We start from the raw sequence: 13,233 nt of genomic DNA on the forward strand, positions 1-13,233 counted from the left end.
TTTCCAAGACTCCTGCAGCGTGCACAGCTGCCTAGAAGGTGAAGGTGCCGAGCCTGCAGTTCCTTTGCTGCCTGCCAGCCCCTGTGTGTTCCGGACCGGAAGCCGTCACCCTTACGCCGGAAGTGACGTCAGACGCCATTCATCGTGATCCGACGAGGATCACCAGGAGCTGTAACAGCCAGAGGTTCTTCAACTGATGCTCGTTATACCTCTAAAGTAAACGCTATGTGTACATTTTACATGTACTTATTCCGATTGGGATCCTGCTAATTGCGGCCTGCAATATACCATCTGGTCTTTCCATACGCTGTTTTTCTACCTACTTGTTGTAAGTAGGCAATCTATAGAGCCAAGATTTTCCACTGTCCCTAATATCATAATATACTGCACAATCATTTTTTTGTATTTTATTTTTTGGGGTGTTTCTGCAACCATTGCTCCCTTCCAACCACCTGCGTCCACTCAGTTTAAATGATCAAAATCTTTTTTTCAGAAAAAAAGATGAATCTCTGATGTTTAATGATCTCTCATGAGAGATAATTAATCTCTCATGAGAGATTGTTTTTAAAAAAAATATATTATTTGACTAAATGTTCTTGAGATGCAATTATCCATAAAATCCCTATTGTAGAGGGCGCCATCAGATCTATCAAAACTGGGATTCATCACCATGTTGAAATCTCTACATACTGTAGTTTTAATTTACCTTTTGAAATTCAGGGGGGCAATCCATAAACTCCTTGAGAAAGCGCCACAGTGGGCGTGAAACGCGTGGGAGAGTAGTTAGCACTGTTCGTCTCTTTGTTTTTTATGTAGTTTATTAAAGTTGTTTTTAACCCTCCTTTGCTGGTGAGCGCCTTACCTTTTTTTGGAGCGGATGTTCTTTTGATCCATACTTGTTTGCGGGCAATCCATAAACATCTGCTGGGAGTCCACTTGTTTTGTGTTTGGTGCATAGATATTGGACCTGTTTGGGTGGCCTGTCAGAACCAGTTCCGAGATCACTTAAAAATGAACCTTGGGGATCTGTCTGCATCCCTTTATGCCAGTATCCATGGCCTAGATGTATTCGAGCCATAACATCAATTATCTGTTTGCGCAGTCACATACTGTATACATATTTACAATTTTACAATTAACACTTTATCATAGGGGATCTCTCGGAATGGGAATGGTAAGTATTAACAACCTCATCTATAATAGACAGATAGAAATCCACAGAAATATAGAGTCTATGGGCCTCATGCAGTAAGCGTTGATAAGGTATTTTTCGGCATTTTATAGCCAAAATTGGGTTTGAGATTCAGTAAGCGCCGATAAGTGCTTGATTTCGGCAGGTTTCGGAGCCGATAATTTTGTTATGGCCAGTCGGCTGCCGATAAGCCTGTTTTCGCCACTGATCGCCACTTTTTTAAATCGGCTGGATTCAATAAAAAAAATCAGCTTATCGGGCTGATCGGCACTACGAATTTGAGATGTTATGGCCAATTTCTCCCGCCAACTAAAGTTGGCAGTTTGGAGGGGAGAACGATCGCTAAGGCTGCCAGAACGGCACTTAGAAAAAAAAAATCTTCTGTACATCAATGGAGTCAATGGAGCGGGGACGTATAACAGTATAGTACTGTTTACGTTTCATTGCTCACAATACAAACGTCATTTGCATTACAGTGTGGGGGCATTCCCTGCATTGTGTCACAGCTGACGTGTATTATTTGCATAACATTCTACTTTTACATGTTTTCAGCATTTGCGGGTCACATTACTCATCATGTGATGATGTGTCAAGGGAAAATACTATACTCAACTCTTAAAGGAGAACCTCACATCATATCACACATTTTATTGAACTGAGCGACAATTATTTACATGATGTTACACATGTCACACATGTCACACATACACCGTATATTCATGTTCCTTTACATTACACAATGCTTGTAATGTGTCACGCATCTTTAAACGTTCATGTACATCTGTCTTCTCATGTTTACATCTAGTTTTGGGTCCTCCCTATTTTCATGACGTCACTTATTGGACGCTCAATCACATTGCATGTTTACATTGTAACCGTAGCATTACAAGCACTTCAACCTAACTTATACACACATGTACAGTAATTCATCATTGGGACACCTTGTAAACTCATTCTATAGCAACTATCCACATTACAGAAATGCATGCATATGCACACGACTATTCATTGTTGTCAACATGTGACAATAACATGGCTAATTACACATGTTACACCAAACTTTTCCCACGTCAATCTCAGCCTTTTTGTCTAATTACATGACTGACTGTTGCGTTCACAAGTGTTACATGCATTGCACATTACACTATTTATTTTCAAGCAATCTTTGTACAAAGCTTCACGTCACATCATTGGCAAATATCATCATTCCCTGCAGAATACACACAACAAATACTTCTAAGAACAACTGCACACAGCTTGCCACAGAAGTACTTTATTATGTTAATGTAACACCTTGCATTTTACTATGTCACCTGACATCATCACATACCTATTTAAAGGACGCCCATTACCTGCTCATTCACAGCTACTCATTTCAAAATGTTGCGATTGTTTAGGAGACGGAGGAACATTCTTTTCTATGACATGCTTGATGATCAAGAGAATGATATAGGGCAAGGGAGGGACAGACCGAGGGACAGTGACAGGGACAGTCACGTGGATACGACAGGGACAGGGAGAGGGACAGGCCGAGGGAAAGGTAGAGGGACAGGAGATCAGAGGAGAAGACAGAGGAGACAAGTTGTGCCTCGTCCGCGTCTGTACAGGGAGAGAACCCTGTTAGATGGGATGAGTGAGGAGGAGATTGTAAGTCGCTATCGTTTGAGTTCAGCAGCAATCTTATCTCTTTATGAGGAGATAAGGGGAGATTTAGATTTTTTCACAGCCAGAGGTCGTGCAGTCCCTGGGCTTGTTAAAATGCTGTGCTCATTACATTATCTTGCTTCCGCGTCATACCAGACAACTGTGGGCATAGTGGGCGGGGTCTCGCAATCTATATTCTCGCGGGCCTTTACCCAGTTTCTCTATGCACTCAATAGGCGCGCTAGGAATTATATTCATTTTCCTACAGAGGCGACAGAGTGGCTGGAAGTCAGGACTGGCTTTTATAATATAGCAGGGATACCATGTGTGCTGGGTGCAATCGATTGCACACATGTTGCTTTGATTGCACCTAGTCAGAGTGAGCATGTGTACCGCAATCGTAAGCACTACCATTCACTCAATGTACAGGTGGTATGTGATGCGACGATGAGGATAATGCATGTGGTACCCAAATTCCCTGGTTCCAGTCACGATTCCTCTATCCTGAGGAACTCTTCAGTCTTCCATGCGTTCGAAGAGGGACATTTTGAACATGGTTGGCTGCTGGGTGAGTACAGATTTACATGTTCTAACACAAAACACATTTTTATTTAGGAATGTTGGCATTGTACAATTTGATCACTAATGTCAGCTTATGTGTGCTCCATTCATTATAGGTGACCCAGGATACGGAATTAGGCCGTGGCTCTTGACTCCGGTGCTAAACCCTCAAACTGAAGCAGAGGAGAGGTACAATGCAGCCCATATATCTACAAGATCTGTTATAGAGAGGACATTTGGCCTACTCAAGACCAGATTTAGGTGTCTGGACAGAACTGGTGGGGCTCTTCTATACAAGCCTCAAAAAGTGTCTGATATTATCCTTGCCTGTTGCATTTTGCACAATGTTGCACTCAGGCACAATGTACAATCAGACCTAGCTGAGCCTTTGGTAGACGAGCATCCCACCCATGTAGCTGCTGAAAATGAACAAACAGCCAGTGGTGGCCAGACACGCCAGAATCTCATCAATTCTTTTTTTTCTTGTAAGTAAAAACATATATGTTCCAAGTTCTACTTTTATAGTTAAATTATGTTATCTTAACAATAATGTTTTTTTATATACCCTTCTGGTAGGACACAGATGAATATGGGTTGCACACCTTTCTTTTCTCTGCTGTGTGCACAAAGGGATGTGGCACCGGTATGTTATTGTTGCACAGGTTATATAATCCCTCTTCAATTGTACTTTAGTTGTGTGTATGTGAATACAACTGGGGTAATAAAGCACTAATATTTTAGCATTGTGTTGTTCCTTATGCTAAGACAATACACATATTATGCCCATACTCATTCATGCTTCTAGTATGCTTACATACAATGTTATTGGTGCAGTGTAACATGTACATCCATATGATGTGTACACCAGGCTGATTTACATTTTGAATGTGATTAAATATACATGGTGTTGCACATTTAACACCAAATACACACTTTGCTGTGTTGTTTACGGTACTGAAGATGGCATGTCAATGTTTGCAATTTATATATTGTTCATTTGCATTATAGGTATATCTCCAGTATGACTGATCATGGTATGTATATTTGCTGACATCTCTCATAAGATGTGCCTACCTCAATCTTCCTATAATTATTTGAAGTAAAAACCCTACATATTGGTTTAAACACAAATGTAACATACATGTACTTTCTGTATCATGTATATGCATTTAGCTACTCTTGAGGTTTCATGTGCATTGTATTAGAAAATGATTACTCACATTTCATCACATTTTATGTATGTTTCCTTATAAATTCCATTAATGTAATATAGAGGTGTTTGGAGAAAAGGGGATAACTGTACTTATTTGTTTACTTACGGGAGATCATTCATCACGGATGAAATTGACTGATCATAACACTCCATGCATGAATGCCTGTAATCACAACAATGCGTACTACATCTTATATTTAGCAATGTAGGTGTTTATTAATGCTAGGAATTAATAGTCAACATTATTTTAAATTTGTGACATGTGTATGTATAAGTCACATGTGTGTGGATGTGTCCTACATGTACCAAGTGTAAAACTGTTAACAGAAACCACAATTTTGTCGCAAATGTTACTGTCATTTAGCATTTCTAATTTCCCAATATGACAATGTTGGTAATATTTTTGGAATGTCAATCACGTCACTTCATCATTATCATGATGATAATTATCAAGTATTCTCACAATTGTAACGTCAATCACGTGCACATTAGCATAGACACACTTTTTAAGACAACTGTTTGTGTCTGTATCAATTTGTGTAGGATCCATGTATAACACCGACAAATGATAACAGCAGCTTTATTATGGTAGCTTATATCATCATATTGACTATACTATTTATTTTTAGAACGTTTAATAAACACAGTAAACTATAGTTAGTTAGGTTAATGAAATATACACAGAAACGTACTTCATTACATGATGTTGATGTCATATTCAGAACATCATGCATTGTAGGGGACCACAACATCTGGCCAATAACATTATTTGCTACAGTCCCAAACCATTTTATCAACATACCCATGTAACAAGAGATTTTTAACAATAAATGGCTAGTTGGTTGTAAGTGTCCTTTACATTGGGAGAAGGAGTGGCTCAGTGAGTAAAGACACACACTGGCACTGAGAGTTTGAAGCAGGGGAGTCTGGTTGAATTCCCGGTGTCGGCTCCTTGTGACCTTGGGCAAGTCACTTTATCTCCCTGTGCCTCAGGCGGCAAAAAATAAATTGTAACTTCCACGGGCCAGGGACCTCAGCCTGAAAAATGTGTCTGTAAAGCGCTGCGTACAACTAGCAGCGCTATACATGAACATGCTCATATTATAATTATTATTATTGTTACATAGTTTCGACAGTCATACGTTCCATTACACAATAGAATACACAAATGTGTTAGCAGAGTGGGAATGGTTGTTATATATAAAACACACCATGCCATAAAATGCTAGTAGTAATTAAAGAACACTCAAGAAAAATTCATGAGGCACTCTTTTGCAACATCATTATGTTAATTAAGTGCTTATGCAATATAGGCATAAGGGTATCACATTTTTAATTGTTTGTTAATAAGCGCTGCAAGCAATATAAAATTAGTTCCATATGTAGTATAGTAGTCGGTGGCTCCTCCTCACAATCATCTCATATAAAGGTAGACTCTTCTGAAATCATACATTGATCCGATTGTATCTTCCCCGACATCTCTGAAATACATCAAACACATGATGGTCAAAGATGGCACCTTACTATATATGTATCCGTGACAACGCGTTACACAGCTCTATATGATTGTGTACATACACACGTCAGTCACTTATATGTTAGAAGTACAATTGTACATCAGTATGTAATTTTTCTTTAAATTTGTAGCAGGCATAACTAAGTATATGAAGTGAACGTTGGCTGTATACTAAAATGTGCGCGCACATCTTAGTGTGCGCACGCACTTCACGCTTGGGTCGACTAACTGTTAGCGCATGCGCAAAACAATGCGTACGTTGTGCGTTCAATACATGTTGAAAATACCAGTAAACATAAAATCTTTATTTCAACTGCAATGAAGACGAAACTACATTCGTTCTGAACGAGTACATCTGTATCCTTTTTAAACAGACGTGTTTGGACAGAAAGCACGGCCGATAACAAAATGCGCAAATGCAATACGTGTGACGTCATGTTAAGCCAACGTGAAACGCACGCTAACACTCCTCCCACTCAATTAACATTCGGCTAACGCCCAGTGTACGCCCCCACTGTATGACACACTGCAGTTACCGTTACTATAACAAAACAAGACAGCCAATAGGCTTTGAGGCGCGCACATGGCTTGGGGGCGGGACTTACATCCGTAATCCTTTTTAAGGACGCCTTGGGCCATGACAAGGGTCCCACGTCATACGTGGTGGACCCGGTTTTTTTATTTTGTAGATGTTGCATGATAACCAAACAGGTATGTGTTAGAGTTATGGTAAAATGTTGCTAATATGTTTAAAGGGATAGGAAAGTACATATATTTATTCCGTCAGCAATGTGTACTACTCTTTCAGGTTCTACTATATTGTATTAGGAAACAATTTGTTTGTGATCGCTACATGTTATGCTGTGTGCAATGTTACGCTGTATCCACGCATTGAAAGTGAAAATGGTGGTTACAAAAAAAAAAAAATGTAAACGCAGAGTCAACGCATAACGATTGTTATATTTACCATTCTTCTAGAATTAACTCTTCGTCTGCCTGCAACTGTTCGCTCCAGAAATGCAAGGCATTTTCATCCACGCTTGACCCAAACGCTGAATCCAGTATGACACACATCTCCTCCATGAAGCGCTCATAGGAATCGCCACTGCTTTCTTTAAACAATTGGTCCGGAGGTAGGTTCATTTCTTCGGGTACCCATTCCAATGCATTTTCAGCTGAAAGGCTTGGTACATAATCATAGTAGTTATGTTCTTGTACAATGTGGCTTTCAGGAATGGAGGGTGCAGATATTGCAGCAGGTATCGATTCACACGGAACAGTAGTAGCGGATCCATTGCTATTGGCATTAGGAATAAATATGCCATTAAGCACAATATGTGTGCCCTCTTTCACGGTGAAATGTTTATCCTTGGCAATCTTCCAGAAACCATACCTGTCTTCTAGCTTATCCTGCACACGTTCAAAACACTCATTAGTTGATAAAGTGAATCTTACTGAGGAATTAAAATTGCGCGCATGCCCACGTTCTTGGTAATAAGGATATTTGGCTCTAATCAAATCATAGATTTGACGTGTGTTAGCTTTGTGTCCGCAAGTGGACAAAATCGCTTCTGCTATCATGAATTTATACCCTCTTTGCGGATTCATAGTCGTTACGAATTCATCAGCCATTGCAGATTAACAGAAAAAAAGTGTGCAGGTCTCTGTTCTTTGCTCATAAGAATGAAAGTGGTCAATGCATAACAATTTGCTGTGTTTCGTTTTCAAGGTCATAAAAAGTATCAACTCTTACTCCTTTTTTTGAAGCTCCAATTGGATATGTTGAATTACTGCACCGACACACTTTATTCGAGCAAATACCCAGTATGTACCTGGCAGATACCTGGAATGCGCCGCTCCTCACCTCTGACAAGCCCCGTTGCGTTTGCCTTCCCAGCCTGGGTTCATGCCTGGCTGACGGGCGGCTGATCTGTTAAATGATAATGATTAGGATTTAATAGGCTGCAATGCTTCGCGTGTCTACCAGATGGCATAAATTCATGAATTGTAATGCAGTATATATATATATACTGTGCAGTATTGCAGCCAGCGGGAATAAAATGCTTCAATCCCTGCCTGGAAAATACCTCAATGCACTCGGGCAGAAAACAGTCACAAACCTCAATACACCCGGGTATACCCGAATTCGTGGGACTAGCCGAGCTCGAATAAAGTGTGTCGCCAGTGTAATTGGTTGAACGTTTGTGGTTTCTGATAGCCGTTTGTCTGACAAACATGTATCTTTTTTATCTCGTTTCTCATAACATTCCGAGACTTTTAATTAAGTAACATTGTGGTTTCTTGAAAAATAAAATAGAGCACTGTGTGAAAATAGTGCTTACACAGCCATATCATGAAATACACAGACACCTGCAAAAGGAAATGTTTTTTTTTCCACATAAATTTCTGTGTGTATTTGAAAGTCTGGTTAACTCCCTGTCTGCATCAGTTGAAGTACGTCTGTATATATATCTATAAATATATCTCTCTCATAAATATATATATATATATATATATATATATATATATATATATATTTATATATATAATGCAGGAGTACACACAACATATTGATGGCAGTAAGTAGGCCTTGTATGCAACCTATTCAAATGGTGTTAAACATGAGTGAATTAAGTATAAACATTTGTTTTAGGCCAATACTGTTATAGGCTCACAGTTAGTATAGTTCTCAAACATTAGGCCTGTATTCTTAAAATAGTGTGTTTTCACAAGGAAGCATGAAGTGTATGTTTTTGGTAAATACATATATACCAGTTTAGATAGTACTATATATATATACACACACACACACACACACACACACACACACACACACACACACATACACACACACACACACACACACACACACACACACACACACACACACACACACACACACACACACACACACACACACACACACACACTGTGTGTGTGTGTGTGTGTGTGTGCATATATCCATACATACTACATATATATTAGTATAAATTCAGAGATGTTCTTGAAACAAGAACACATAAATGATTAAAGGACAACATTACAATGGCCATCAAAGGTAAGTAATATTTAACACAAAATCCTACTGTACACGTACAAGAAAGATGTTTGCAGTTAAATAGGTGTTTTTTAAATTGCATGTGAATAATATGCACATGCAATGATTAAATCAAGTAACACACCCAAATGCAATGTTTTGCTGCAAAGTCAATGGCAGCTTCTCTAAACTTAGCAACTGGCTCCTGGTGGACCATTACTGAATACATGATTCATACATCAATATTAATAACACTATTAATTAATTAGGACTGGTAAAATTTCCAGAAGTTCACGTGTACAAGAACATACTTGAAAGTTTGGAAACAACACAGTCTTCAGCATACATACAATATTAATTAGATAATCTGAAGTCAACAAAACAAGGCCAAAGACATATTTAGTGAATTATAACATTTATTTTTTTTGTTCCTTTTGAGAGCGTGTAACAGGCCTGCTTGTTGTCTCTTGTATTTTCCTTTTTCGTTTTGAAACAACTTTAGCCACAACAGAGCCACTTTGAGTGGCCTCTGGCACTTCACGGGCAGGGCTTGTGGCCAGTGACTCACCTACAGGGCTTGTGGGCAGTGACTCACCTACAGGGCTTGTGGGCAGTGACTGTTCACCTACAGGGCTTTTGGGCAGTGACTGTTCACCTACAGGGCTTTTGGGCAGTGACTGTTCACCTACAGGGCTTTTGGGCAGTGACTCACCTACAGGGCTTTTGGGCAGTGACTCACCGACAGGGCTTGTGCCCACTGACACATGTGAGCAAGTTGGTAGACACTGCACAAGTGATGGTTGGTCTGTTTCATGTGTGTCTTTTTTTGTTTGTGCCCAAAAACTGGTCAGTAGTAACTGCTTGTGGTGTTTTGTTTTTGTCGCCTCCTTTGTAGGTGTCAGCTCCTGATTTTGTACAGATGGCAGCAGTAGGATGTCGTCAGGAACCTGCACAGCAATGTCTGCTACTTGAGCGGTAACATTCGGACCTGGGGAATGAAGCTCAGATGCATGTGGTGAAAAATTACCAGCATGTAAAGATCCTGCCTGTGAGGTGTTGAAGTTTAAATGTGGTACAGTAGTCATTCTCAAGTAATTTGCTTGGGTTTGCTGAACAACTAATGCTTCGAATGAGGTGTTGATTTTTTGCAACTGTTTAGGCACTTCAATGAAGACTCTGTGGAGATGTGCCAATTGTGATATCGTTTCTTCCTGCAGTGCAATCATCCTTTCCAGCACTGTCATCAGATCAGAATGGCGTCGATTTTCTGCTTCCACAATTTTTCCCTCAGAAGCTACAATTGCATCGTATGTGGTAGTTGATGGACGATTTGGCGGTAAAACTGTTTCAATTGGAACCTCTTCATGCTCACTTGATTGTATTTCTGTGTCTATGGCGGTGGCATCATCATCATCATCTTCATCATCATGTTCTAAAAATAAATGTACACATTATTAAATGGCATGTTAATCTCTGCTGTGTTACTATGTAATTATACTGTGTCATAAGTAACAACTAACATGTTTCCATACGTTTTATAAACTCACATTAAAAACTACCTTGACTTACGAATAATGTTTGGACTCAGTATGAAATATGAATGAATGAAAACTTGCTGTAAACTCACAACTCCTACATGATAGTTAACATCACTAACACAATACATGTTGCCTTACACTTCATTTTCACTGACACTAAGTAATCCTATTTAAAGAACATGTGCAAAACAAATAATGAACATGACAACATAACATATAGAAGTGCACATATTATATGGCCACCAACTCATACACTCACCTTCTAGGTGTGTTGAGCTGCATGACCCAGGTGAAGACACTTGTTCCCTCTCAGGTGACACATGTCCTCCAGGGGCAACTATATATAACAATAACATTAGTTTTACATTTACATGTGTAAATATTGAACAAACAGTTATTGTATGTTCAGTATTTATGAGTACCTAACAGCATCATTTCCTTAACTGAAAATGTGTGTCTGAAAGTGAACATAAATAGTTGTAATAACAATGTACATGCCTGTGTACTTAGAACGTTTGAGTTCCCTAACATACAACATACTATGTTTCTGCAGTAATGCGTGAGGATAAATAGATAAAAATTGTACATAAAAATCATATGTTGTGTAGTGATATCAGTATCATAATGTACATAAGTATCATGAGATGAACATTCACAATGGTTATCATGAAGGTGGTCATATAGCAAAAAGTTTTATTTTTGGTACAGGATATGTGTGGTACATTAATAGAAGATGTGGCACACCTGAATGTGGCTGTCACTCAACAAGACAAGACATGCAGTGTGTGATAATGTGTCGTTGATAGTAGTTCAACTATAGATATGAGTGAACTAATGTGTGACGTACGGTTTGATAACTAATGAGTTGTTGGGGCATTTAGTAGCTAGAGTTACGCTTTCAAATGAGTGTGATTAACTTCAGTTGTGCTAGTCATGTTGTAAGAACGGTATTCCCTTCCCCAAAAAGGCTAATCAGCCACACCTTTCAATTACTTCTAACAGGTGAAAATGGTGTGAACTAAGTTGACCCTAAGATGAGCCTGTAATTTGTGTTTGTGCTGAACCCCACCCCCTCTGTTGACGTGTATGCTGTGATGAGATATTAATTGCAGCTGCTTTAACACAATGTTAGAGGAGCTAAATAGTCGTCTGCAGTGTTTAAGTTATGAACACAATGACATAACATATGCTACGTGTGCCTCATTATGCTGTCTGTATATGACATAAAGCAAAAATGGACCTTTTCATAAACAACTATAGATGTGTTAGTGCAAGTGATGTTTGTAGGCCGTTGCATGCAATATATTTGATGCATGCTTCAAATAGGCAGTAATGTCGTGTTTGTAGGAGTAAAATAAATAAAATACACAATAATATTATACATATTTATGTTCTGTACCTGTAGCTAGTAATAATTTCTCATTAGCATGTGTTACACATGTGTACTACCCTGTTGTTCCCCATCTTCGCCCACCATCAATTGCTTCCACTGCAGCAATGCATTTTGGGAATTCACATGTAAATGACCACGCAATGGCACGTGCTATATTAGTTACTGCTTTTAGTAGGACTACAACATATATGTCTATTTTGAGATATATATATACAGAATCAGACATATACATAAATAGATGCAGGTATGCTTATATTGTGAAGACAGTATAAAAAGCAGCGGAAATATGCAAAATAACTGTAAGCAACGACACGCCTAGTACAGTAATATTTCTCACCTGGTGGAAATTGTGAGGGATAAATTCCAATATCACGGTCACCAGCCAAGCCTTTCACGACGACGGGAAGTAATTTTGCCCGAAGCAGCTCCTCCAATGGAGTTAATATCAGACGTTGTGGTGTCGGCCCACCTCCAGTGCCAGTAGCATGCACGCGTTGGTCTTGTATTTTCCTTTTTAATTTTGACCTAATATCGTCAAATCTCTTGTGACAATTCCGCTTGTCCCTGACATGATTCCCACACGCATTGAAACCAATGACTATTGTGTCCCACATTTCTTTTCTGCTTGATGCACTTGTCCGCCCTTGAAAAACATATAAAATATATGAGGTCAATTAATAATAATAGAAGCACCAGTTTCCTACACTGCTAGCTGTTCCAAGAGATAGCAAACATGCTGTTTTAGGTGTAATATGTGAAGCACATGAGCATTCACTACTAAACCTATACATGTAAGCAAGCTTGCATTCATATTGTATGCAGTTATGGCAAATTGACCGCCTGTGTTTAGTTGTCCTTGTAACGCATGATAAAAAGCTGTGTTTCCAGACTAATTAACATAGAAAGATATTCTGAACCCATATTTGCATATGAACAAAACTCAGATGACCTAGGATCACATGTATTTGAATAATAAATGTAAAGGTACACTTACCTAGTAAATGTCCATAGATACTGTCATAGTGCTCCAGAATCCCAGTGACAAGAGCTCTATTTTCCTGGTCATTGAAGCGAGGATTACGTGGCTTCTCCACACGTTTCTTCCGAGCAGGTTTAGGCTCAGAGCTTGGCTGGTGCTG

At 39.1% G+C, this 13,233-nt stretch overlaps 1 protein-coding gene across 1 annotated transcript; it reads right to left on the bottom strand.

Moving 5' to 3' along the window:
* Positions 1–858: 858 nt before the first annotated feature.
* Positions 859–12,477, bottom strand: LOC142466117 (uncharacterized). Its single transcript, XM_075571219.1, has 4 exons — positions 12,432–12,477; positions 10,961–11,038; positions 9,759–10,595; positions 859–980 (listed from the first exon to the last, which is right to left on the bottom strand). The coding sequence occupies exons 3-4, from the start codon at positions 10,405–10,407 to the stop codon at positions 859–861; spliced, it is 771 nt and encodes a 256-aa protein (XP_075427334.1). The 5' UTR covers positions 10,408–10,595; positions 10,961–11,038; positions 12,432–12,477.
* Between the last annotated feature and the right edge of the window lie 756 nt (positions 12,478–13,233).

This window comes from Ascaphus truei, chromosome 1 (assembly GCF_040206685.1).
Source record: "Ascaphus truei isolate aAscTru1 chromosome 1, aAscTru1.hap1, whole genome shotgun sequence".
Classification (NCBI taxonomy): Eukaryota; Metazoa; Chordata; class Amphibia; order Anura; family Ascaphidae; genus Ascaphus; species Ascaphus truei.